General features: G+C 41.3%; 1 protein-coding gene and 1 long non-coding RNA gene across 16 annotated transcripts in view; one reads left to right on the top strand and one right to left on the bottom strand.

Annotated features, from left to right (window-relative positions):
- The window catches only part of nav3 (neuron navigator 3), a 415,168-nt gene that overhangs the window by 93,969 nt on the left and 294,687 nt on the right, over positions 1-26,512 (bottom strand). For 13 of the 15 annotated variants that reach the window (XM_026148165.1, XM_026148166.1, XM_026148159.1 and 10 more), the window contains 3 exons: positions 16,353-16,425; positions 10,163-10,337; positions 2,082-2,150 (listed from right to left, as the gene is read on the bottom strand). In XM_026148165.1, coding sequence (XP_026003950.1) covers positions 2,082-2,150; positions 10,163-10,337; positions 16,353-16,425 — 317 coding nt within the window. Of the gene's footprint in view, positions 1-2,081; positions 2,151-5,916; positions 6,498-10,162; positions 10,338-16,352; positions 16,426-26,512 lie in introns of those variants that run through there. The other 2 variants (XM_026148170.1, XM_026148171.1) reach the window with 2 other exon arrangements.
- On the top strand, positions 21,842-22,252 carry LOC113009706 (uncharacterized). The gene is made up of 2 exons (XR_003270236.1): positions 21,842-21,969; positions 22,051-22,252. It is a non-coding gene; the product is annotated as an uncharacterized LOC113009706 (long non-coding RNA).

Here is a 26,512-nt window from a genome sequence, read left to right as displayed (position 1 = left end):
ACAAAAAAGAATCAAAAACCGACCCCTTGGAAACACCATGTGAGAAAGAGGTGAAGGATGAGAATTGTGTGTCTACCAAGATGTACAACTGGAGTTAAGGGCACAAAACATAAAACGGATAAAGTGTTGTGTTGTCTGACAGTACACAGAAGTTAGTTAGCATCCATAAGTCCTGAGTAGTGATGTGTCGGTTGCGAACGAAATGGCTCTTAGAACCGGCTCTTTTTAGTGAGCCGAACCGAAAGAGCCGGTTCTCTAAAAAGAGCTGGAAATCCCATCACTAGTCCTGAGTGGTGATCCACAAAAAAATAAAGCACCTAGCCCATGGTAGTGTCAGGTATTAGCGCAGTTTATTCAGGAAGTAAATCTCTTTTGTTGTAATTCAGGTCAGATGTCCACATCAAAGGGAACTAGATTAAAAATCCACAACCCATTATGTGAAACATATGAATAGCTATTTGTTGACACCACTTATTATGCACAGAAAGCCAAAACATAACCTGCGCTTATGTTTCGTTTACTGTTCCAACATCAGAGAAGGCAGATTATAGCAAAGAGCTCAACACTGTCTAGCTGATATACAAAATACAAAAATATTTAGCACAGTTTCCACCACTGACAAAAGGGAAACAAAGAGCCTGAATGTGACTGTGTCAAGTGAAAAGGCCAGGTGTAAACTGGATAGGTCCTTGAGTGCTAGCTAACAAGCAAGCACCTCAGACATTCTGAGGTAGTAAGAAGCACACTAAAGCTCCTAGTACCTTGAGGGAAACATTCCTCACCACATTCAGCACAGTGCAGCATGAAAGACACACAACAATTTATTTCTATTTTAGAATTGCTAAAACTTTCTTGCTTCGGGGATAACAGAGGAGGCAACTCGTGGTGATTAAAAATAACTTCTCAGAAGGCAAGAAAGTAATTAACTGTGGTAATCAGCCTTGAATGAAAATGAGATGGCAAGAGAAGAGTGCCTGCACTGTCACCGCTCACTAATATAAGTGATTTGTTTGTGTGCGCGTGCGTATGTGTATCTTCATCTGTTTGTGGGGAATTAAAGAGCTATTTCTGCAGAGCGGCAGCAGCAGTGATGTGAGAGGGCAGATTATCACCCATAGGGCTGGAACTGCTGGCTGCAGCATTTTTGCCATTGCTCAGTGGTGGCTGGAGAGGAATTATTTGCCAACGTGCTGGTTCCCACTGCTTCTGAGTTGGAACAAATGCTGCAAGCATCAGACAGCTGAAGGAGGCTGTGCACATGCAGCACGTGTGGCTACATTTTAAAGTGTATGTCTTGCATGTATGTGAAAAATCCCTTTTATCTTTGTTGTTCTGGTCTGCCCATATCTGGGAATGAATTTCTCACCCTTAATGCTCATGTTTAGAGCTGTTATAAGTTTACCAGCTCACACAGGACACAGGTTCCCTGCCTAGCAGCTATATCAAAGTGCTTTGCAACACTGTAGTTATTTATTCAGCATCTTTGTCAAGATGTTTAAAAGTGCTAAGGGACACAATACGCAAAAAACATTTCTTAGGCAGCACAGGCTCCCAGAGGTAAGCACCGTCTGCTCCGAAGCATAAGGTTCTGTGCACTGGTATAACTGAATCCTCCACTAAAACAGTAATCTCACTGAGACTGAGATTGTGAGATTGTCAACAGGAGGTAGCATCCAGTTTTACTCATATTTATTTAGAAACAAATTCCTAGCAAGCATCTTTACAGAAATACTGTATCCATGTAGTGAGTACACACCTTTTGTGATGGACTCATAATGTTTAAGGAGTCTGTATTTCATGTGGGAACATAATGGCACAAGCACACGAACATTTAGCACATCACATTCTGCTCTTCACTGTCACACATTCGTTCAAACTACCATAAAGCTACTGCAGCTACATCCTGAGAACCCAAGAACAAAACACAAAATTCTTATAAGGTGTTCTGCCTGTTGACCTCTGACCTGACTGTGGAGAGAGCAGCTCTTCAAAGCCATCCCTGAAAAAAAACTAAATTGCACATATTAATTAGCTTAACAAATAAAATAAAGACATTTAAAGATCTATTTTTCCATAATTACCTGGTGTTTTTCTTCTGTGGTGAACCTATTCCACTGTGGCCTGGAGGACTTGCATATCGTGCTGTGAGACTGAGGAAAAAGCAGAGAAGATGGGCAACACTGTTAACACAGTCAGATAAGAAATAAGCCCAGTGACTTGCTGGAATTTTCTTAATCCATGTCTTAATGTAATAACGTGTGAGAGGGGAGCCATTCAGATGTAAGCATAGGAGGGGGAGAGAGATGGACCAAGGGATAGAAGAGAAGAAGCATGTGGTAAATACTGTAGCATGCCAGTGCACATTTCTTTGATTTTTCACATGATGGCTCACACATGTTTGTTACCACACACTTATGACTAGGCCAATAACATCTCCTAATCCATTTATAGGGCTGTTGACACACACACACACACACACACACACACACACACACACACACACACACACACACACACAACAACTTTCACAAACAATTTTCTGAAGGCATGGTTTGAAGAAACACACAAGACAGAGGCAAAGGAAATACCCACAGCACCAGTCACAGTTAGTCATTGGCAGAGATGGGAATGACTGTTACAGGAAGGAAACTCTATTCATGTTTGACATGTTTGTAATTAAGCAACTTGTAGAATGTATTTTCAATAAAGATGTGCTTTTACTGACCATTTGTATATCTGGTAAAGTCCTTCTCAATTACCATGGTAATCTGACCTGCTTTTAAATGTTAGCTCCTACGTCATTTGTTTGTTTTTTAGTGAGAAAATAGACTTAAAACAATGGAAACATTAGCTACCTACTCCTTAGCTGCCAAGATGTTAACATACTAGTGTACTAAACAATAATCTGATGATTAAATGATGTTAAATAAAAGCATATAAAATAGATAAAATTACAAAAATGAAAGATAAAAAATAAACATCAAATGTTCAATTAGGCATATGTGATGGCAGAATCATGTTACTAGCTAATGACAATAAAACAAACAAAGATGACAAAACTTTCAATGACCACAATAATTGTGGATTCTAACCAAATCAATGCTTTGCTAGCAGCTGCTAGCCCTTTGTCCGGAAGACACATTTAACTGCTACATATTAGACAAATTTAAGCTAGTTCCCAGAAGAAACCCTTTGAACTAACATTACCTTTCACAGGCTGATCACAGGTGGAAACCTGAGCTTTCCAATCATTGTCTTGATGAATGAGAACAAGATGAAGTTCAGTAGTAAAACCTTGAATCTGTCCTCTACTCAGAGTTTGCAGAGCTGCTTCGGCTGAAGGACAGAGGAAGCAGCAAACACCAGCAGTCTGTTTAGAGCTCCTTCTTTTCTGACAAATGAGAACAACTCCTTCTCTGTTTTGTGTTTGTGGGCTGCTGGTTTGGCACTGGTGACTGAAAGTGGACAAGACGGACAATAAACTACCTATACTGGGTCATTGAATGAGGCACAGCAACTATCTTCTGTAAGTTCGCACCACTCAGCTATTCATAAAACTGATTATGAAAAAGTGCTAACAGGTTTTACATTATGATATTTCAGGCACAGGTGACACCCACCAAAAGATGATTAAAAAAAGAAAAAACTGGTTTAAAGAAGAAATGACTACAAAACCTGCAGTACAATTATATACTACAGAAATGAGGATTAGGGTTCAGCAAAATCTTTAGCTGTTTCCTACTTTAACAGAATTTGGCCTAAAAATGTAGAAGTACAATAATAGGCTGGTCTAGGCCTTTTTGCAGTGATTTGATTAAATATGCTGAGTACACATACATCATTTTGTAGAATCAATGAGAGCAGAAGAATCATTTTGTTCATAAGTTAAACTATGAAGGATTAGGCCCTTTTACGGTGGTGGGAAAATTATTAACTTTTCAACTGTCCATCTTTACTATAAGTTCCATTTCTCTCTCTCATCTTTCTCCATTTACACCTCTTGCTCCAGACAATTAAATTCCTTTTTAACCCACCTGTGATGAATGCAGAGCTGCAGTACATCTCTAATTGCCTTTGCAGGTTTTCATGACACCTTGTTATTCTAACAAGCTCCTGAGCAGAGAGTAGAACGCAATTATAGTGACGAGCACCTTTGCATCATGTTAATAATGAACTATGTAATAAATGATACATCAGTGAATACTCGCAACAAGACACCCACAATGTCATCTCCTAGTAGCATGTAAGTGTTCCTGTAAATATTCTAAGAGGTCTTTACTGCACAAAAAAGCCAAGGTGTGACAGTTTAGTGGAGCCTGTCACATGATAAAGTGCTATATCAGCATTTTGGGGGGAAAAGAAGGTGGAGTCTAAATTTGTGCATTGTATTTCTTTCTAAGAAAACCTTTTGTCCTTCTGCTCTCTGTCCTTTCTCTCTTTTTACCCATACTCAGAGTAAAGGGCTGTAAAAGGCATGGATGAGGTAATATCTAAAGGGAACAGAAGCTGCAGGAGTATAACGAAAAGGAAAAATAATGCGGGAGTTCTAGCAGTATATGGACAGTAAAAAAACCTAGAGTGTTGTGTTTTTTTCCATTACAAGACCCATCCTTACCCTCACTTCCAACTATATTAAATGTAATGAAACATGAAGGCAATGGTATAGTCTCCAGCCTGGGGTGCTAATCCAACCCACAACATTCCAGATCATTCCAGTGTGGAAAAAAGAAACACCAGAACACATGAGGGCAGGATCAAGAAATGGTGATGGAATAGGGGTGGTAGAGACGAGAGGGGTGGGGGATTACAGTCTGTCACTTTTCATTGTATACAACATACATCAACGTGGCCTCTCTTTAATAGTCCGCGACACTGCAGTGCATATGCAAGCCATATTGGATACCATTGCTGTGCTATTAATTTCAGTTTCAGCTTCCTGGTAGCCACATCGCTGAGGTCAGACACAAACTAAAACTGATGGGTTTCAGAGCCAAAACGTGAGGCATCTGTGTGCTCGAATCACTGTGATGATAGCAGGTAATAAGATGTCATCTGACCTTGACATCAGGGGATGAATTTCCAACAAAGAGCGTTCAAGCTTGAGTATCTCACACAAAGCCACATACCTAATTCAGCATGTATCAACTCCACATCTACTTTACAATAATGCTGGCTAGGCAGCAGTTTCTAAGCAACATGCTGCAAGTAGTTGAGGAACTTGAATGTCACAACACCAATAAAGTAACACACCATTCAGTAAGAGGTTGAAAGCACCAGCAATGTGCAAAAATGATTTCTGACCTGCCATTTAATCCTTTACCCATTTATGGGTAAAGGAAAACCAACCACCTCTTAGTAAAAGATGAGATGCAAACAGCAAATTCATCACTATTCCACATCTTCAGAGGCATTATGCCACATGACCAAATGTGGTGCCGTGTCCAGAATAACATAAAAACTGCATATTTTGCCACTGGATTGGAACATTCTGCAGGACACAGTAGAAAATTAAATACTGCTATAAAATCAAGAACAAAATTTCCAACCAGGCGCATAGCACTATTGGAGCTGGAGCATGGATAATTAGCTTCAAATACATACAGTACAAAACTGGGTTTTTACAGTGTAGTATCCCATTCATTAAATAAGCTGTTGACAGACTAATGTCTTGAACACACTTCATTTCAACTTCTCACTGGCAAACATCGTGTCCGTTTTAACAGCCTATAATAAAAAGCTAAACATAAAACATGTCATATAAAAGGCTAAACCAACAAACAAGAGGAACTGAACAATTTACCAGTTCACGATGCCACTGAGACTAATCCATCCTCCTCATGTCATCGTGTAATTTCCAAATATTGTCCAGTGCCTGGATGCTACCACACACACACACTCTACAAGATCCAACTATACCTATGAGATGAGTCAATCTTGGCCAGGATGCTTGCTCTCCCGTATGGCAAGCGGCTCTTCCTGTCGCGAGACACAGCGGTGGGCAGACGCGAGGAGCGCCATACCAGTGGGTCAACGTGGTCGCCCCGGGACATGGCGAATAATAAGAGGGAGGGTTTGCTGTGCCCTGCCAGGCCTGGGCCCCCCTGCCTTGTAGAGCACTGAAAGACTGAAAGACTGTGGCTCGGGGCTGTCGTGCTGTGTCTGATGGGGAGTTCCCCTTAAACACATACAGAGTCACACTCATCTCATCCCCTGCCCTGGAGACACCAGCTAGGCCAGCAGGTGCTGTCTATAGAAAGCTCCCATACCACAACTACAGATGAGCAGCAGCCCAAATGAATCTCTGTGTGTGAGTGTGTATATATGTGTGTGTATCTCTGAGGAAGAGATCATTTGAAAACTTTAAAACAAAATCCATTCAGACATGTTAAATCTTCAGGGTCGACTGGAGCTTACGGGAGCTTGCAAAAATGAGAATTAAAGTAGATTTCCATGAATAGATTTAATTACATTTCCATGTTTTGAGAGTGAAAAGGAAGTGGAGCCTGCACCAGCCAGACATGAAGCCTCACACAGAAGAAACTTACAATGCTTTAATATCATCTGAATTAGACATAATATGAAAAGTAAATGTCTCCCTGTGCTCTGGTGGTAATTACTCAACTTCATGGAGTCTGTGTTTCTTTAATATACAGTGAAATGTTCCTGTTCATGTGTGTAATGTATTATTAAAATATAGTAGTACATGTGCTGAAACTATGAAGCTATGATACTCGACTCAGCATATTACTTTAACACAAGTCTAATTATCTGATTATCGTTGCGGTTAACAAAACCCCTAACAATGAATGAATGAATGAATGAATGAATGAACAATTACGTTGTGGCGATATGAGAAATAAATCCTGCGTGTTGCCAATGACATACATTAAATTATGGAAAGTGATACTCGGGGAATTTGGTTGAGAACATTAAATCACCCGTTTATGATGTTTGAGTCATGCATTCATGACTGGCTCATTCTGACTCACACACTGACACTCAGACACACAATTCAGAACTGTGGGACCTTCTTAAAACATTGCTTTAAAAACCAGCAACAGCTCATGAGATTTCAATTGATGACAGGTCAAATTATGTTGCATCTCTAGACTGTTCTTAACACAATATTTTTCCTGATTTGAAAGCAACATTATCAATGAGTTCCTTCATTTCCATCCTTCCTTCTGACCTTTGCAGACTGTCTTCAATCAGCTATGGATGTTGTCACATTTTGATAGCTTATTTTTCACAGACAGACATGGACTGATCCTCTGACCTCTAGAGACGGACCGATCCGGACCGATACTGACCTAAATTACTGGATCAGATATTGGAGAGAAATAAAAAATGTAATCGATCCATCAAATATCAAAAAAGCACCTCACAAAACTTGCGACATGGCGTAACTCGGCTCATAACCTTAGCATGTCGGAGCAGTATGCTTCACGTGATAGAGCGGCTGTGGCGTGTGAGACCTGTCGGTGGTCTGGTTGAGCATTTGGAGCCTCGCTACCAAACCGGCATTTTATCCCAGAGAGAAGTAAAGCAAGTGTGTAAGTTCATCTCTGAATGTTTGTAAAGCATTCCAGCATTAGGCTTAACAACCGATATATGGAGCGACTTGCCTCTTCTCTCTCCCTCCCTCTCCTGCTGCTACTTCAATCATGAAACTGATCAATGATCAGCTGATCAGCTTTTCTGTCGCGAGTCCGTCTCTCTTGTTTGTTTATCGCCCACTTGGCGCCAGAAAGAGGAAACCAGCGGCTGAACAACAGCAGCACGTTTAAGCTTGATAAGCTGTTGTTACAATTTATTTATCATTACTTTCTACACCAGGATCTTTTTCTACGTAGCTGACGGCTGTAACTGTGCAGGGGCGGATCTAGCAAAGTTTAGCCAGGGGGGCCGAGAGGGCATGAACAGGGAAAAGGGGGCACATAGACATACTTTTCTTTCTTATTCTCATTTAAAATGTGTAGCTTTTAATAAATAATTATCTGAATCTTACATCCAAAGTTTTAATCTGATGTAAAACATATAGAAGTCCATTACTGTATATAGTAACTATTAAGTCTAATATACCCTAGTAAGCTGTAGTACTTTTTCCTTTGGGAAGGTACCATCTGTGCAGTCTGCAGTTCTGTTGAAGAAAGATGTTGAATCTATTTAATTATTGTGGAAAAATAATAGATTTCTGTGCATTTTTTATTTATTTATTTATTTTTTTACACGTGCATTAAATTAAAGTTGATTACATCGATTAAGCATCACAAGGGTGTGGGGTGGTTCCCTATTTTTTTTTTGCTGGAAGTTTGCAACCCTATTAGTTAGGTTGCTTAATATTTCCACTAAGTACTCTTTAAAATACCAGAATAGGGAGGATGGAGCAGGTTTAAGTTTATTAGATTGATCAGTGTTGCTGAACTATAAAATATTTTGGGTGCAGTCTATTTTTTACATACAGGTATAACAGAATAGCGTTAGTGGTTTTTTTTTTTTAACTTGAGTATGAACTTATACAAAATGCAGCAAGATATTAAAAAAACAGTTTTATTGATTTAAAAAATACACTATATTGGATTCATATCAGTATCGGCAGATATCCAAATTTATGATATCGGTATCGGACATAAAAAAGTGGTATGGTGCCATCTCTACTGACCTCCACTGTGGCCTTCAACATTATTCACTTATTAGTGCAGAAGAGAGACAGTGAGGGTCTACATGGAAATCATCTGAGACACTTCTTTGGTTGAAACAAATTCTTTCTTGAGATCTAAACTAAAAAAAGATGAGGAAATGTGCAGCTTCTGTAATGGCTCGTTAAGTGTGTATGTATTGATTCGTCAAGTCTGAAACTAGGTTGACACAGCGATGTGCTTCCAACAATTCACTGTTTTGTGTATGTGTGTTCAAAAGAGAGAGAGAGTGAGAGCATTCACCACCTGTTGTGGGGGTGGAATAAAGAGGGTGGGAATGGGAGGCAGCTGTGCCCCTAATAACCCCCCTAAGACACGATACACTGACCCCACTGCCACCATCTCCTAACTCAACCAAACACAGTGAAGTCAAAGCTCTCGACAGTATCATCTTACTCACATGCCCACTCCTTAAATACTGAGACTTAACTCTGTTATTGCACTGGTTTAATGCATATACTCTCTCTCTACAGTCACACACTAATAGAAAACATCACAGCCAAACCGTGTGGCTGTGTAGTAACTCGATCTGGCCGGGGGGAATGCTGCTCATGTGTGGCATCTCAGGCCTTCTTTTAAATGCTGCTGTGTCTATTTACATCACACAAGTACAGGCCTTCTTTGCTTCTGCTGCCTTTTACAGCGCTCATCCCTCTGTAGGCCAACACTTCTGCTGTATAATCCACGTCTTCTTATACTGTATTTCTAAATAAACATACAACAAGCATCGTCATATTAAACACCTCTGGGGTCCTCACCTGATGAAAAGCCATGAAACAGTTCTGCAACATCTTCTAGCTTATTATAGCTACCTTAGTACTAAATGATGCTGTCAGCTTTTGCACTGAAGTGCTTATAAAGCAAATGTTTGGCATTTATTTTCTGTCAGGCACAAAAAATGATCAATGATACTCTCACATGTGTTTGTTAAACACAGGCTCACAGGCTTAGATTAGATTTCTGTTCAATGGATGGTCAGATTAGAACCTGAGTCAGGTCTGAGATGTACCTGTGTGCCAAGTCTGGTTTCTCAACTCTGTGAGGAGTATGTGTTTTGTAGTGAGATCAGAGACTAAGATTTCAATACTTCATTAAGCACTTTGGGTCAGCTTGTGTTGTTTTAAAAAGCTCTACAGTATATAAATCAAATTGAGTTGACTAATGTAGCTTCTTTGCTTTCTGTCAGCTAACTTGCCTCGTCTTACACATGGAGCTGATGCAGCAAAAACCTTAATCATCATCTTTGTATCTTGTTATTCATTTCCTGCACCACAGAGAGGAGGTCACATCCCTCAGTTTTCTGTTTAGAAAAACTGTAACAGGACCTAATTGAGCATCTGAAAGTGATAAATCAATGAATATTGCAACATCAAGCATGCATCCCAAACAGGCAGGCAGCACAAGGGAAGCAAAACAAAGACTGATCGGCATGAAAATCTGTGTCCATGTTTAGTGTAACATACCTGGATTGCATCTCTTGTGATTTGTGGCTGCTGGCAGATGATGCGGTGCTGCTGGTCTGCTGGCTGAGCTCCACCAGGGACTGGTAATACTGCTGCTGTTGCTGTTGCTGCTGTTTGTAGCGTGACAGGATGAAGAAGAGACCCAGGATGCTCTTTAAGTTGCCATTCCTGATTTCTGGAAGGTAAAAATGGATTGTAAGTGTTTGCCGTGTTAGTTATTTAACAATTCCTCCATCATACAGCCATGGACCTACAGAATCAAATTCTCTATGAATAGAAATGTGACTTCAGTCTCAAGCTCAGTCATCGCGAGCGTACACGCAGAGCACACATGTGCGATCTGCCTGCATCCATGTATCCTCTAAATCTACCTATGCATTTTCTTGGAATTAAAGTATTTTCTGCAAGTGAAAGTAATCAGCCAAAGATAACATTTTCCCAGAACATGTATTTTGACTTTCAAGCACTATAAAACGAGCATATGCTGATTGTGGAAGAAGAAAAAAACACTCAGGGACAGAGCTCAAGAGCAGCTGTTGTGAAGCAAACGTAAGTATTTAAAAAGAGCAATTACATAAAGATACACAGAGTTATAGAATAAGCACTTCAGTTACTTAACTGTATTTAGCAGGAATGATTAAGGCCACTGCTCAGAAGAAGGTCCAGCTGTTATACTGCAGATCCAAATAAAGCATCTCTAACCCGAGCTACACACAGCTGGATAATTTAGGAGCGGTGACCAGTAGGGAACTACTACTCTGATGTATTACTGGCACAAGTCTGTTGGACAAGCAGCCAAAAATATAAAAGAGCTACTTTGTTTATAGTTCTGCTCTCGCCATGAAATAAGGAAGTGACTGCATGTGCTGCTGGGTGAGGGTAGAAGTGACACATTTCTGTGTACTGATGAAGGCAAAACCATTCAAATGCGTGAGATAAAAAGGAAGAATGAACAGTTTGGATTTTATTATCTGAATGACAACTAAAATGAAACAAGCTAGAAAACAGCAGCCCTGATAACCACGAATGAATCACCATATTCATGCTGCAAAATGAGCTCACAGCAGAAAAGAGTAACAAACAACAATAATAAGATAGAATTCACGTTTTGGATATTGGATCTTCAACAAATAGCAGAGCTGCAGATAAAGTAACTTCTTAAATATGCTGAAGAGGCAACAGAAAGAATCCTCTAATCAATAAGTCTATAGTGTAAATCTTACCCTGAACACTTTTGAGTTAATCTCAGACAAAACTCAAACAAATGCTTCCCTCACACACACACACACACACACACACACACACACACACACACACACACACACACACACACACACACACATAGTGCTGAAGTAGGATCCAGTCGGCGATGAGGAAAAAGAATTGATCACTGGCTAACGCACCCGTTTGTGAAATGGGCTTTTCATACCAAACCCTCAGTGAGAGCTGGCACACAGAGGAATGGGAAGAATGGCAGTGGCTGACACAGGGTTTTTACTACATTTTTCAATCTGGTGAGGAACAAACATTCCCCCGGCCATCCGTGGCTATGCTGCAGAGGCTGTGAAAGTTAGGGAAGATTAATCTCTTGGGGGTGTTTCCTATTTTCTAACACCCAGAGGTGGTAATATACACTAGGCCTTTGAGAGAATCAGAACAGAAAACGCTTTCTGTGCTTTAGGGAAAATAACGTTGCAGATTCTGCTGCACTGGGACTAAAACTGTTTTGCAACTTGTAAAAAAAAACCCAGCCCCCGCTGAAATGATACTGTTGAGGACAAGAAGCAGAATAATGCTTTATCGATCCAACAGAATAAGTGCTTTTGTGGAAAAACTCAGCAGCTCATTTTCTTTAAAGAAACTTTAACAGGATGCAGGCTTGGGCCAAGGTGACAATACCAACCACGCAATTCAGCAATGCTAATTTCTATCCCCCTTTTGAGAAGATGTTGTCTTTTCACATGCCTTTAATTTTTGGTGGATGATCTAGTTCCTCTTTCAAATTATCATGTAGCATGTAATTTCCATTTAGACAGGGGATGAGTCCCAGATCTGTTAAAAGAGCCGTGTAACAGCGTTGTCCCCTGCAAATGACTTTAGAGGTAATTGGCAATGACAGACATGTTTTGGAGCCAGCATGACTGCCATGCATACTATGTTCACGGGCCAACATTTTATTCTAGTGCAGTGAAACTGTAAATACAGCAATCGTTTTGTGAACATGTGCACAACCAAAGGCTGATTTGTCTTCAAAATATTTGTGTTGTTTAGGAAAGCAGGACTAACAGTTGTAACCTAAATTGTGTTTAGAATTTAGGTATGAAGATGAATTCCTGACGTCACTATTCTGCCATATTTTCAGTTACTTTTCTGGCAAGAGTTTCTATACAAATTACTCAGCTTATCATCTAACAAAAGCTCTGTATGAGTGCCGGCTCAAAATGTGATGTGAAACTCTCCCGGTGAGCCACCTTTTTCTGTCCATTTAGAGTAAAAAAAAAAAGAAGACTGCAGGATTCTGTGAGACACTAATGGCAGTTTGGTAAAGCTCACATTAGACATTTTTTGTCAGAGATCCATACCTGCTTCATGCCAGCAAGTGTCAGCAGGAGAAATGCTGCTCTGGAGCATTTAAAGAAGAAGTTATTTAATGAAACAGCGAGGCTAGGCAACACATGTCATCACTAATAGCCTGTGTTGCCTCCTTCACTTTTCTCATCAGCAGCTTCTGCCTTCTCTTTACTTCCGTAAGCTTTTTCTAAATAATTGTATTTTCTAATTTTTTCACGTTTTCCATCATTGCACTGCTTTGTCTTACTACCTTTCCTACCTCTACTTGAAAGGCTTGGGCCCTGCCTTCTGATCAGAGGACAAGTGTGTACCCGTGGTTGATCTTGTCCTAAAGCCACTAATGAAAAGGACTTTAATGTGCTGAGTAGGTCATACTATAGGTTTCCTGGTAGCACTGGAACCAAAAAGAGCCTGTCTTTTTAATAGCCTCAGTGGGTGAGACCCTGCATTGGAAAGAGTGTTTAATGACCTGCTGTACCCCTCAATGTAACCAATTATCAAGTGTAGGAAACATGTGTTTGGGGGCTTTACACCTGCTTTTAAGGGTGGAAATGCTACACTGAACTTCCTGAAGATAATTATCGCATTTGAAGAGGTAAAACTTTATGTTGCCGCTTTGAGATATTTTGTGTCCAAAAGGGTCGAACTTGACCATGTGTTTTAGTGTATGAAGTTTGTCTTTATAACATGTTTAAGTTGACAACACAGCAGCATGCTCTCAGTAGCAGTGCAAACATTGGAAGCTGCAATTTCAAACATATTAATAATATTAGTGCAACTAGTATGGATGCTAAGTAGGCTTTAGGTGATGATAGTGTAAGTTGCAACAATGACTGAAATGTATCCTTGCAAAAATGTCAGATTTAGTTAGTCATGAGGATTTATGTCTGGGATCAGTTTCCACTGTGCCAACACATCCGGGAGATCGTAGGTTATTGAATTTTAATTGGAAGTCTTTCTTTGTCTCAAGTCTTTAGTAAAAAAAGCCACCATCATCCTCCTCTGTAGTGTGTGGACTCAATTTCATTAAAGCCTATAAGTCCCCTCGGTGAAATGTTTGTACGGGGACTAAAACACTCTTCAATGAGACGACTTTTTCCGGAACTTTGGTTTAAAGCCTCCCACCAGTGAGCTGCAAGGAGACTTCTGGAATAGTTATTGCAATAAGTAGTTTCTAGGTTCCTGTATGCACATCAAGCCTCCCACTTTATTTTATTCCCACATCTTGTAAAACTATAATAAAGACTGCATATTGCCAGGAAAGCCCTGGGCAAATTCAGTTAGACATGAGAGGGCAGACACGGCTGTCTCATTCAAGTCACAAACACAACCAACACATGCTCAATAGAAGAATGACCAAGAGAAGCCAGCAAATGAAATGCATCAGCAACAGCAATGAACAGGGTAACCAAATAGCCCATATATTTACAGACCCACTTTGAAATTCCAAGCCCAGCAAGTCACTTTGCTGTTTTTAGTGTTGTAACTGAGCATGGAGAATTTAGAGCTGTCGGTCAGTGTGTCAGCCTGTTAGGCTATTTCTGCTGCTCGAGATGTCAAGGGCAAGTTCAGCCCATTAATATTTAAAGGGAGCAGAAACAACATGGGTCGGAGCAAGCACTGGTCCTTGTAGATGTGCATTGTGAGTATAAACCTTTATGAATATGATATAACCATCCCAATACGTACTGACAGAGAAACTATTAAATGTTCTTTAAGATCTCCGTACTTTGAAACGTAACAATAACAACGATTTCATTTATTAAGGGGAAAAAAGCTACGCAAATCTACCTTTCCCTATATGAAAAAAGTAATTGCCCCCAAACCTAACTGGCTGAGCAGCAAAGACTGAAATTAGTCTTTCACATCACTGTGGAAGAATTTTGGCCAACTCTTCTTTGCAGCATTTTGTTAATTCAGCAAACCTGAAGGATGCTGGGTAGAGGTCGGCCTGTTAAAAGTCATGCAAAGCATCACAATCAGATTTTATGTCCTGAACTCCATCTTGTTCTTTTGAGTCGTTCAAACGTGAATATGTGTGTTTCACTGTCCTTCTCCTTGTCTAGCAGAGATCAGAATTCATGTTTTCATCAATGACAGACAGTTGTCCAGTTCCTGAAGAAGCAAAGCAGCCTCGTCACACTACCACCACCATGTTTGACTGTTGGTATGATTTTCTCTTTATAGAATAGAATAGAATAGAATAGAATTCAACTTTATTGTCATTGCACATGCACAGGTACAGGGCAACGAAATGCAACAACTTTTATAAAAAGTTGTGTTAGTTTTATGCATGAATGAAACAGGATGCAAACCTTCCAAAAAGTTTTGCGTTTTACTTGTCAGTCCACAGATTATTTTACCAAAAGTGTTGGGATCATCAAGTAGTTTTTTTTCCAGTGTGTGTGTGTGTGTGTGTGTGTGTGTGTCTGTGTGTGTGGTCAGCTGTGATTTTTGCTTCGGAACTCTTTATGTTGAATCATGATCACTGACCTTCACAGAGACTGTGGGGCCTGCAGTTCTATAGATGTTGTTCTGGGTTCTTTTGTGACCTCCTGGATGAGTCACTGATGCCTGTGACTCCTGATATCCTCACCACTGTCCAAAGTTTTCTTCATTTGTGGATAAATGGCCCTCACTTTGTTTCTCTGAAGCCTCAAAACCTTAGAAATTACTTTGTACCCATTTCCAGACTGACAGATGTTAATGATTTTGTTTTTCATCTGTTCTTAAGTTTCTTTAGATTGTAGCATGATGCGTTTTATCTATTTTATCTTTTATCCTACTTCACTTTCTCAGAAAGGTTCTATTTAGGTGATTTCTTGTTGTGATTCGGTGCTATAAACATTAAATAGAATAGAATTATTCATACCTTGGTGTAGCTTGCAAAATTTAATTCAGTTTTTAAAAAATATGCTTAATCACAGTTTATTTATGATTTTTGATTATCTGAAACATGCAAGTGTGACAAATATGCCAAAAAAAGAAAACAGAAATGGCACAAATAAGTTTTCACTGCACTGTATGTGCTGCTTGCTGTACTGAAGACATTTTGACTGCAGTTGTACATACAGATACTTTTTTATGGAACCTTAAGGTGTCCCTGCAGAGTCAAATCAAATGTAAAACGTATTCTTAATATATTGTTTGGAATGTCTAACCCTAGCCTTGTGAGACAGTTTCAGACAATCATTCACTTTGGCAGAAGCCGTTCAGAGTAGAATGCTTCATAAGACTGGCGTGTCTTATAAAGCATGTACTGTGTACCCTGATGGTCAGGAGGCAAATCCAGCCCTGCAGTTTTTATCCTCCCACAATCCACTCTGATGCCCTAATGACTGCCTACACTGCCATAGTGAAAGCTGTCATGATACCAGTGTGGTAAATTCCATTACCGTGAAGTACACTCACATGTCTCGGAAACAGGCTTAAACCAGGTTTCTGAAAACATTTGGTACTGTGAAGAAATGGAAACCTACCCACAGAGGATGGGTCGCATTGAAGCCAAATTAATTTTCCAGATTTAGAAATTAGACAAATACAACAGCCACATCTCTCTTCTGCTGCTCCACCGACTTAATTAAGTTTAATCAGGCCTCAAATTTTGTATTATTCCTACCTTCTGCTGAGAGCCCTTGTACATTCACTCCTTTGGCATCCAGGAAACTGAGGCAGGCATCCACATTCTCAATCTGTTGAGAAGATGGCAGACAGTCAGCACAAAGCACAAAGGATGTGATGACACTTAACATTCAATGAGCCTAAATGTCTCGGGGCAGAGGGCTCAGAGGATGGAGCTTATCAGCATTATGACCCATAAAGAACATCATTGTGTGGTTATTACCCGACCCCCGCACAACCTTGGGATCAGGCCGCATGACATACTGACTGCAGTGTGACGCCACCTACACAATCCGCTGCATGTCATGTTCACGGATTCAAGGGGAGACACAAGGCCATATGTACACAGTATGCTGGTAAGTGGTAGAAATACACCCCCAGAGTACTAACATATATAAGCAAGACACAAAGATATGTGGTACTTTGACACATACAACCCAACAACAGAGACAAACACAGGAATAAGCGTTCGCATAATTTACACATAAACACAATGACAATAGTACAGTGTGGCCCACGCTCACAGTGTAGGCAACAACTCCCACCTATGTTTCAGCTGTACAAAGGCGCACTGAGGCTGCAGTTATGAGGGGGATTTTTGCCATCCTTGACAGCAGCTAGTGGGTCGCTTCATTAACATGGTGGCCACCCGCCAATCCCCCTTAATAGGCCTTTTATGATCAGGCCAAAGGTCTTAGCGCTTTACGCAGCGCAGTGTGTCAGGGCCATACAAAGGGCAGGCTGGGCAACTCAGCCAGACGTCCAACGGGCAATGATGATTCATGAGCTGCAATTCCCTGTCAGCCCTCTAAAGCCTGCTAGCTTTTTCTCTCTTTTAAATGTGCGCTTGCTCTGTATTCTTTTCTCTCTTCATCAAAAAGAATCAGGACACTGAGTCATATCTGTACACAGGCTGTTTGGCAACTGCATTGTCTTCAATGTGTTATGTGTCTTTTAGTAAGGAATCAGCTTAAATGTAACAAGACACGGAACTTGATATTTTAAATGTTAGGGCAGGGCTACAGCGGTCATATGTGGTGAAGCTAAAAAAAACCTCAGAAAAATTGATAAAACATCTCTGTGGATTTTTTCCTCACACAGGTGCAGAGCCCTGGTCTGAGTGCTACTTGAAGCAGTAGTGTCCACAGATTTTTTTAACTCTGTCACTCCCTGCAATGCACAAAAGGCTCAATATAAGTGAGCTGAGTGAGGAAGTTAAACTTCTCCAATAAAGTAAGATGGATTCAAATCCTACAGATGAAGGCTTGCAGAAAGCCTTCATCTTTTACCATATGAATCATCATGCTGACACAATCGCACATGCAGCACAAGCTAGAGCACTTAAAATAGTATGATGACACAATTAATTTTATGGTTAATGCGGATTCCATTTACAACAAAACTAATCAGAGATCATTTTTTGGCAGGACATTATGAGGCTTTGGACTGATGGAAAGGATCCTTATGCTCACTGTCAACCTGACTGTGGAACAAACAGAACGGGATTGTCAGAACTGCTGGAAAAATGAATGGTGATCTAAACTTCACTAGACAAGCTGGATCATCAGTTTGTCTTAAGGAAAGCACCATCTATTGGTGAGACAGAGAACACTCTCTTTACTCTGACTTTGAACTAATGCCCTCAGGACGACGTTGTAGGACGCCACTAGCTGGCAAAAAGGATTTAAAAAGAGATCATTTGCGCCAAAAGCAGTAAGTATACTGAATAATAAGAAGCTGTGATGTCCACTCAAAGGCTCAAACAGCACCTCAAAAGCCATTGCTGAAGTACAGCAACCACTTAGCAGCCACCTTGTCTCCCAAATATGATGTTTATACTGGTTGTACCAATGGGAGGCTGCATGGGACACAAATTCACAGACGGAGCTTCTCCATCTGCCTGACACAACTTATAACCACCCACACACAACAAACCCCCACACATTTCGGTTTCCATATTCTTTCCCCACATGTTGCGCTCAAAGACGAACATGTGTGCTCTGGCGTTAACTTTGTTTGATTCTTCCAGACGCACGTTTAGAAGTTTGCATGTTGAGAGACATGTGCGAAGCAGCATTCGTCTCATTACGTCAGTCTAATTAGGTTTGAAGATGTGTGGTGTAGGAGTTCTCGCAGTCTAATGCCTGCCAAAACAAACAGCTTATAGGTACAAAAGATATGCCATCAAAAACATTTGCGAGATAACAGACGTTTTTATCAGCAACTCAACTCAGCTCATTCAGTTGCAAATATTTACAACACAAAGGAGTGCTGTACTACTTTGCATCTTCTCCACGGGCAACGTATGTGTTTGAAGTCTGATTTAATAGCTGATAAAGACAAAAAAGGACCAAACCCATAAACATGCAGTAAATCTCTTTAGTTGGAGACAGATCTGCCAGCTTTTAAAGCATCACAGAAACAAGCCTGTGCTGTTATCCTCTGTGACTTCAAGTGGTCAACCAACTATGAATTCTGAGACTTTTAGACATAACCGCTGTTTGTTTTTAGTCTGCATTAACTGCAAAATGACGTAAACAAGGGGAATAATGATTGAAGGCGTTGATGACGGCTGGAGCATTAATGTTCCACAGGGTCCTGGCGATGTTTAACTGCTAGTTTGGTGGGTGGATTGGCTTTGTGGCATCCTGTAACAGCCTCTAGAGAAACCGACATAATTTATTTTTCCTACACATCCTGGCATCACACAGATCCACATAAGCCATTAAAAGCCATTTGAAAATGGGGCATTATGATGAGGCACACTTTACTAAATCATGAAATACTTTAAGCAGAAAAAGGGGAGCACATATTGAGGGGTGACAGGAGTGCACATGTAAAACACACACACGAGAGGAAGGAGGAATGAGGGGTGCTGTTAAGTTTCTGCGATGAATAACTTTGAATTAAGCTACATTTCATTTACAGCGTCACAGTCCGAATCAAAATTCCTGATTCTCTGTAACATGGGCAGCAGGGCAAAGACGACTTATGCAAGTTTCATCCTTTCTGAGGATGAGGACTCCCTGGTACACCTGTCTTACACTGTCTTGTATAAAATCATTGGATGCTGAGGTAAAGCCAAAGGAACACAAATGAGCTACACTCATTTTATTTGCATTTGTATTACAAAACCCTAACCTGCTAAATATGGAGAGAACAGTTTCAAATTTTGTCCATGTGATACAAAGGCCTCTGCAATGATCATATACGTCACAGAAATAATGAAGTGCTCAGATGTCTCTTTGTCATGATGGACTGGTGAAGCCTAAATCCATCTATCAATCTCCTGCTCCCTTCTCCCCTCATCCGTGAACCCAGAGATATTTTAAACTTCTCCATTTGGGGCAGAAACCTGTCCCTGACCCCAAGTGTCAGTGTCCATTCATCCATTCACTTCCGCTTATCCTTTTCAGGGTCACAGGGGGCGCTGGAGCCTATCCCAGCTAGGGCTGGAGGCAGGGTACACCCTGGACAGGTCGCCAGACTGTCACTGTCAGTGTTTTTTCCCTTTAATGGCTGACGACCATTGCCTCAAACTCGGAGGTGCTAATTGTCATTGCTGCTGCTGAAAACTGCTCCAGTGAAAGCTAGAGGCCACCATCTGATGAAGTCCGCACAACCACAAGATTTACACAAAGTAGAGATGAGACCAAGGGCCACCAAAGTGGAAGTTTTCTGGCCCTTGTCCCCACTTAGAAATTCTATCCATAGAAATAATGAACAGAATCAGTGACTAAGAGCAGCCCTGGCTCCCCCACTAACATACTTAGGGAAATGTAGCATACCATTTGACTGCCACCCCTCATTACAGGCAGCCATCATCATATATGTAGTGAGTGTAGATAGCAATTACTCAATCGGAAACATGCAGATCCTTTATACAGTTGGCACAAAAGTCATTCCAGTTACCAGATTTCCTTATTTCCCCAAACACAGGTGAAGAGTGCAAAGTTTGAATGAGACTTTGTGCCGTATTAGACAGGCTATTAATGTTAAATAAACCAGGTTGAAATACGCCAGACGTTTCCTATCATGGTGGGGTATTGAAAGCTCTAAAAGATGTTACAACAAAGGGCTGCTTTTAATGCCGTATCTGTGATGAATGTGGCATTGTTGTGTCATGTGTCACCTTTTTATCCTTAATAGCATCTTAAAATAAAAACAACCACAAAACAAACAAAAAAATGTTCACTTGAGGACTTTATGGCTACTGCTTTTTCATATAAATCAAAACTACACAAACAGTTTAGAGACTTTTTGTCTTGAGGTGTTCTTTCTTCCATTAAAACACCCTGTGAATTTTTCTAACCACAAAATAAAAATAATATTTAATAGTACTTGTGTTAAAAATCTTGTCTTTGCTTAAAATTTTCAGTTTAAAAAGCAAAGTTATAGAAATTCAACTCTACAGTGGTACATTCTCCTATTCTTTCTACTCCAGTAAGACTCAGTAAGAGAAACATTAGATGTTGGCTACATCTACTGTACATGTTTTCAGTTCAATTCCCCGAAGTCCCATCTTACATATGAAAAGTGAACTGGAGCACGTTGGGCCTCTCTAAAAGTATCAAGTGACTGATGTATGATGGTTGGAATTGGAAAGTGTTATCCCTTATATTGCAACTGTCAAATACAAATGAGCCAAACACCTCAATTATCACTTTCTACGGGACAGAAAACAACCTTCTTCAAGACAAGACTGGAAAACCAGGCGTTAGCGCTTTGTAGCCCATGAGCACTGCTAAGTAATTGAAGGGTTTTACTTAAAATGCTACATCTCCACTGGAAAATAAATGCCACCTTACATCCTTCAGTCCGTTTTTCAAAAACACAGATGACTCAAGCTTCACAAACAGAGCCATTTTGTGAAGTTTTGGCATGATTCAGTAGAGTTATAGCTTTTGTTTTTAAACCATTTTATTTTGAAGCCAGTAATCATTATATGAATCCTTATTATTTATTATATATATTTATGTTATTCCACACCTACATGGAAACATAATTGCAATCCTGGCCATCGCAGCACTGGGAGATTTAACAGAGGCTCTTGTTTGTGCGTTGTGTCAGGAGAGTGACGGAGCCGACCACATATTTATTCACGGTTGCTGTTCACACCCTCGGCTGCAGCTCTGCAGCTCACAGTCGGACATATACCAACAACAACAACCTACAACAGTCAGAGCACCAAGTTTATGGCGTTATTTTTGTGCCCTATTCTGAGCGCACGTAAAAAAAATAAATAAAAATTGAGCGCATGTAAAAAAAAAAATTTGCAGGTGCAAGTGTTGCATTTTGATGAGAAATTTATTTTGAGCGAAGAAAAGCTCAATTTGAGTGAATAAAAATTCATTGCTGCGTTCAAAAAATGTATTTCTGTCAGGGTCCCTGTGCCTACCCGGTCGGCTCAGTACGGCTACATATGTTTTGTATTCCTTTTTTTATTTTTTTCCTGCTCTCTCCTTTCCCCTCTTTCCCTCCTCCCTCTGCCTGGGCGGAGCTCACCTGCGGGCTCCTGCCCTTGGCCCACGCACCTGTGGCTCATCACGAGTGATCCAGCCCCTTTATAAGACGGCAGCCCTGTGTTTCTCGTCGCTGGACCGTTGCCGACCCTCGTCAGTGTAACCCCAGCTCAATGACTTCAGAAGTGTTTCATAGCGATTTACCTAACTACCCCTTCGTGTCTCTGTGTACAGATTCCCTGGACCTACCCCTGTGTTACCCGAGTGAGTGGAGTGTGAGGAGGAGTGGACGGAGAGTGTGCGAGTGTGAAGAGGAGTGGACGGAGAGTGTGCGTGTCTTTCCCGTTCGTGTGTGGACCCCCGGAGCCCGGCTTTCCCCTCACTTTTGTAAATAATCACCTGGTGCATCATAATAAAGACTCTTGTGCTTTCAAGACCTAGAGCCTGCGCGTGAGTCCGTTCAGTCCCGTTGTGACAATTTCAGTGTTTGCTATTATCCACACACACAACAGCAGCCCCTCAGTTTTTTGCATGTGTTGCTCGCGCTATCAACATTTCTGCCCGTGTGCGTTCAACTCTTTCTCTACACCGTTATATTTGTGCCACAAAACCAGCCAATCACAGACTTGGATGCAAAAAATCTGGTTGGCTGTTCTGGTCTCCAATCAGCTCGAAATGACGAAATGCAATATCCCAGAATCCATTTCGTCCCAAACTCAAACGAGGCAGTGGCGGAGGAACACATAGTGGCGGAGTTTGAAATATTACTCTGTCTGGGTCACAAAATAAACTTTTAAGATATTTTCATGCGAGAATGTTTCTGTGTAAACTTCAAATATCTGCTCGATTTATCAAGACGTCACATATTTGCATAAGTGCTCTAACGTTTTCGGAGATGCCTGTTACCCACCAGCTGACTGGGTGGTCTCTCGGGTTAAACATAATATAAAAGGCTGAACTGACAAAAAATCACCGACTACACCACCAGGTATTATACGAAAAACCATAAAGCCTTCGAACTAAAACAAACGCTGTTGTGACAGTGATGTACACTGTCTTGTTGGTATATGGGGGCTCAGGGGCGATCGTGGCTCAAGAGTTGGGAGTTTGCCTTGTAATTGGAAGGTTGCCGGTTTGAGCCCCGGCTTGGACAGTTTCGGTCGTTGTGTCCTTGGGCAAGACACGTCACCCGTTGCCTACTGGTGGTGGTCAGAGGGCCCGGTGGCGCCAGTGTCCGGCAGCCTCGCCTCTGTCAGTGCGCCCCAGGGTGGCTGTGGCTACAATGTAACTGCCATCACCTGTGATACTAGAAAGTAATATTAAATAAATTCTAACAACAGCTGATCAAGCTTGAACGTGCTGCTGTTGTTTAGTGCAGCATTTCCTCTTTCTGGCGCAAAGTGGGCGATAAACAAGAGAGACGGGACTTCTGGCAGAAAAGCCGATCAGCTGACTGATCAGTTTCATGATAGAAGTAGCAACAGGAGAGGGAGGGGAGAGAATGAGAGAAGAACAGCTTTGTGCCTTTTTTCATTCTAGCTGAAGTACGGGACCAATCACGTTCCTTTCCCCCTCAATAGGGATGTATTGTAATTGGTCAAGCCCAGAGTTGATCATGACCAATTGGCTAATCCACCACCTTTCATTATTTATACTGTTACAAAAACAAACAAACAAACAAACAAACAAACAAACATAAAAATGAAAATGCAAAAACTGGGTGAGAGGGGCTGCTATTGTGTGTGTGTATGGATAATAGCAAACACTGAAATACATTTTGTTCACTCAAATTGAGCTTTTCTTCGCTCAAAATAAATTTCTCAAAATGCAACACTTGCACCTGCAATTTTTTTTTTTTTTTTTACGTGCGCTCAGAATAGTGGCACAAAAGTAAGGCCATACAAGTTTAAGCCGGAGAGGCGTGATTGCGGATGTGGCCCAGGTGCGTCCGGCCCACTGCAGCAGCTGCACCGTAGACCACGCCCCGCCACATACCCGACTGAGGCCGGCGAACCTTACTCCCGCGGCAGGAAATCGGGAGAGGCAATCAGCGCCCCGGCCCCTGGCCCAGCGACAGGGAGGTGTCCATCCGCCCTCGTGTCCAGCGGCGGCAATGAGCCGAGGCTCCCCGGCGGCTCGGCAGGCGGGCAGGACCGAACAGCACGCTTGCGTCTAGTGGCAGAGAGGCCGGACCGGACAGCACGCCGACCTCCGTCTCCCGCTTGGCAGGCCCTGCCGGCGCGCTAGCCTCGGGTAAGGACGCTGAGATTCTTTTTTTGCCCCAACACGGTAATGAAAGTTGACTGATGACTCAGGTGTATCCAAATAAATCCTGCAGACACAAACCACTGCGCCACCCTTTTAAGACTTTTCTCTAAAAGACCAAAATCGATACCAACTAGAGCTAAACAAAATTAGCTCTGCCTCAGAAATCCCTGTATCAAAGTTCATCTCTCTTCTTCCAATCACCCCACATGGCAAAAGATAAAGACTGTTTTTGTACCTATTAATTCCTCTTGGCACATGAAACGTAATGAGGCAGAACTCCTCACTTGTGGAGACAACACATAGTTGTGATACTTTTTACAGCCAGAACATACTTTATTAATCACTGCTGCTTTGAAATCTAAAGGTTTACATGGATAAAAAGCCAAATCCCTGTGCTCTCTAGAGGCCACTTGTAGTCCAAACGTCTAGCAAGCAGAATTAAACATGATTTTTCTTTCCCCCCCCATAAAAAGCCAAGGCCTGAAGGATACTACGGGTTAGAGTGGTTCACCACACATTCAGGATTTAGAGCCACTCAGCCTTTCTTTCAAATAAACCAGTTCTCTTGCTGTCCGTGACCTCTGCATCAACTCCCTTCATCAGATTTAGGGTCTGACACTCTATCTTCCACTGGTGTTGTCCTAAACCCCCATCTTGTCACTATCAACGCATCCACAGCAGGCAGCTGCTGACAGACAATGAATCAAAACGGATAAAATGAAACAGAACTTTAGTGTAGCTGATGGGCAAAGGGCAGGCTGGGTTAAAGCATTCTGTCTCATAATCCAGGGATCATCGCTCATCATGTCAAAACCCACAGCAAAGGAAATTTTTCCTCTCATCTGGTACTGGCTGAAGAACCATTTGGTGCAATATTGATCACAACATCAGTCGCCATAATCCCTTACCCTGTCTGAAATCCTTCTCTGCTGTAGCTGAAGATCTGTGGTTGTTGCTCATTTTTTAAATCACCATAAGAGTGAACCTCACACACCCAGATTTATCCAGCTCACTCAGGCTTACAGAGGTGATGTTTGTATTCACAGCAGCCTAAATGTTATGAAGCTCTGTGTCATAAAACTTTTCTAACACAAGAAAACCAAACTGAAATCATTCAATTCAAGTGGTTCCTGATTTTTATCACATCGTACCCCATATTCCTGTAAATAAAACTATATAGCTTTAGCAAAATCCTTTGAAGATGATGCAGCGCTAGCTCAGTCAGCACGTAAACACACATGATGTATAATCAACATGTGTGTGCCAGCACAAACCTATATCTATGGATGTCTCAATTAAATATGGTGGCGCATTTTCCAGTGTTTACAGCATCAAATAACTTGGAGGTCTTCCATGTGGCTTTGTGCATCTGCTGCACACACGGGGTGTGTGTCTGCATGTGTGAGAGAGTGAAAGCAAGGCAGACAAAGATGTTTTATGGATAAAAAAGTCTCTTCATCAATGTCTGGCCTAATCCCTTTAAATCCGTTTTCGCTGTTTGAGTCAAAACTCATTATCGCTTCAGTCAATGATGGAGTAATAAAAAAAATATTACAACAGTGATGCAATGCACACACAACGATTGCTCCTACTGTCATTTCATCTGTCCCCCTTTATCCGTCTGTTCTCCCTTTTATTTTCTTTCATTTTGGGCACGGCTCAGTCTGAGCCACAGTTGGACAAACTCTAATCGTACATCAGTGACATCAGGAAAGAATCAGCGAGTTCTTTTATTTTGAATGCAAATATCCAAGAACTTCTCCAAAAATGGCTGATCAGCTAAAGAAACAACAAAAAAATTGTTTATAATCCTATAAACTAAGAAGAGACGAATTTTAAAAAGAAGAGTCAAAAATCTAATCAAAGCCGAGACTAAAATATTCCGAGTTTTAGTCCCAGCTGAAAAGCAGTGGAGTGACATTATTTGGTTAATGGAGCACACCTTTTAAACATACTGAATGGCATCAAGATAACCAATCTCACTTAACCTCTTCCCAGCTGATGGTTTTGCAAATAACTCTGTCAGCGAGTGACAGAAGAAACAGAAGTATTCTTGTTGTGTAAGAGAGTAAGCAAACACAGAAGAGGGCAGAGGAGCGGAGGGTGTTTGTCACAGACTAGAAGACAAGTATTTCTTGTTGGCTTTTAGGCTGACGCCAGGTATGTCCTTTGTCTTCCTCATATTCACTGTTGCAGTCCTGCTCTAAGAAGGTAAACGGCACCAACATGATGGATGGTATTACTGTTGACAGGTGACAGATTTGTCTGCCAGTCATGGCTGAGGCTGTTTCTCCTGCGAGGGTCAGTGAGGTTAAGATGCTCACTTATTAGGCCTGTGTTTGTATAACCTGCTGAGCAGCAGTGATGCAGGAGTGAAATATGCTGCCATTCACTCACTCTCTCACCCACTCTTTCTGCTCCATCAGCT

Source organism: Astatotilapia calliptera, chromosome 17, assembly GCF_900246225.1.
Source record: "Astatotilapia calliptera chromosome 17, fAstCal1.2, whole genome shotgun sequence".
Lineage (NCBI taxonomy): Eukaryota > Metazoa > Chordata > Actinopteri > Cichliformes > Cichlidae > Astatotilapia > Astatotilapia calliptera.
Note: the sequence above shows the minus strand (reverse complement) of the source record. Positions and strands in the feature narration are given on the sequence as shown.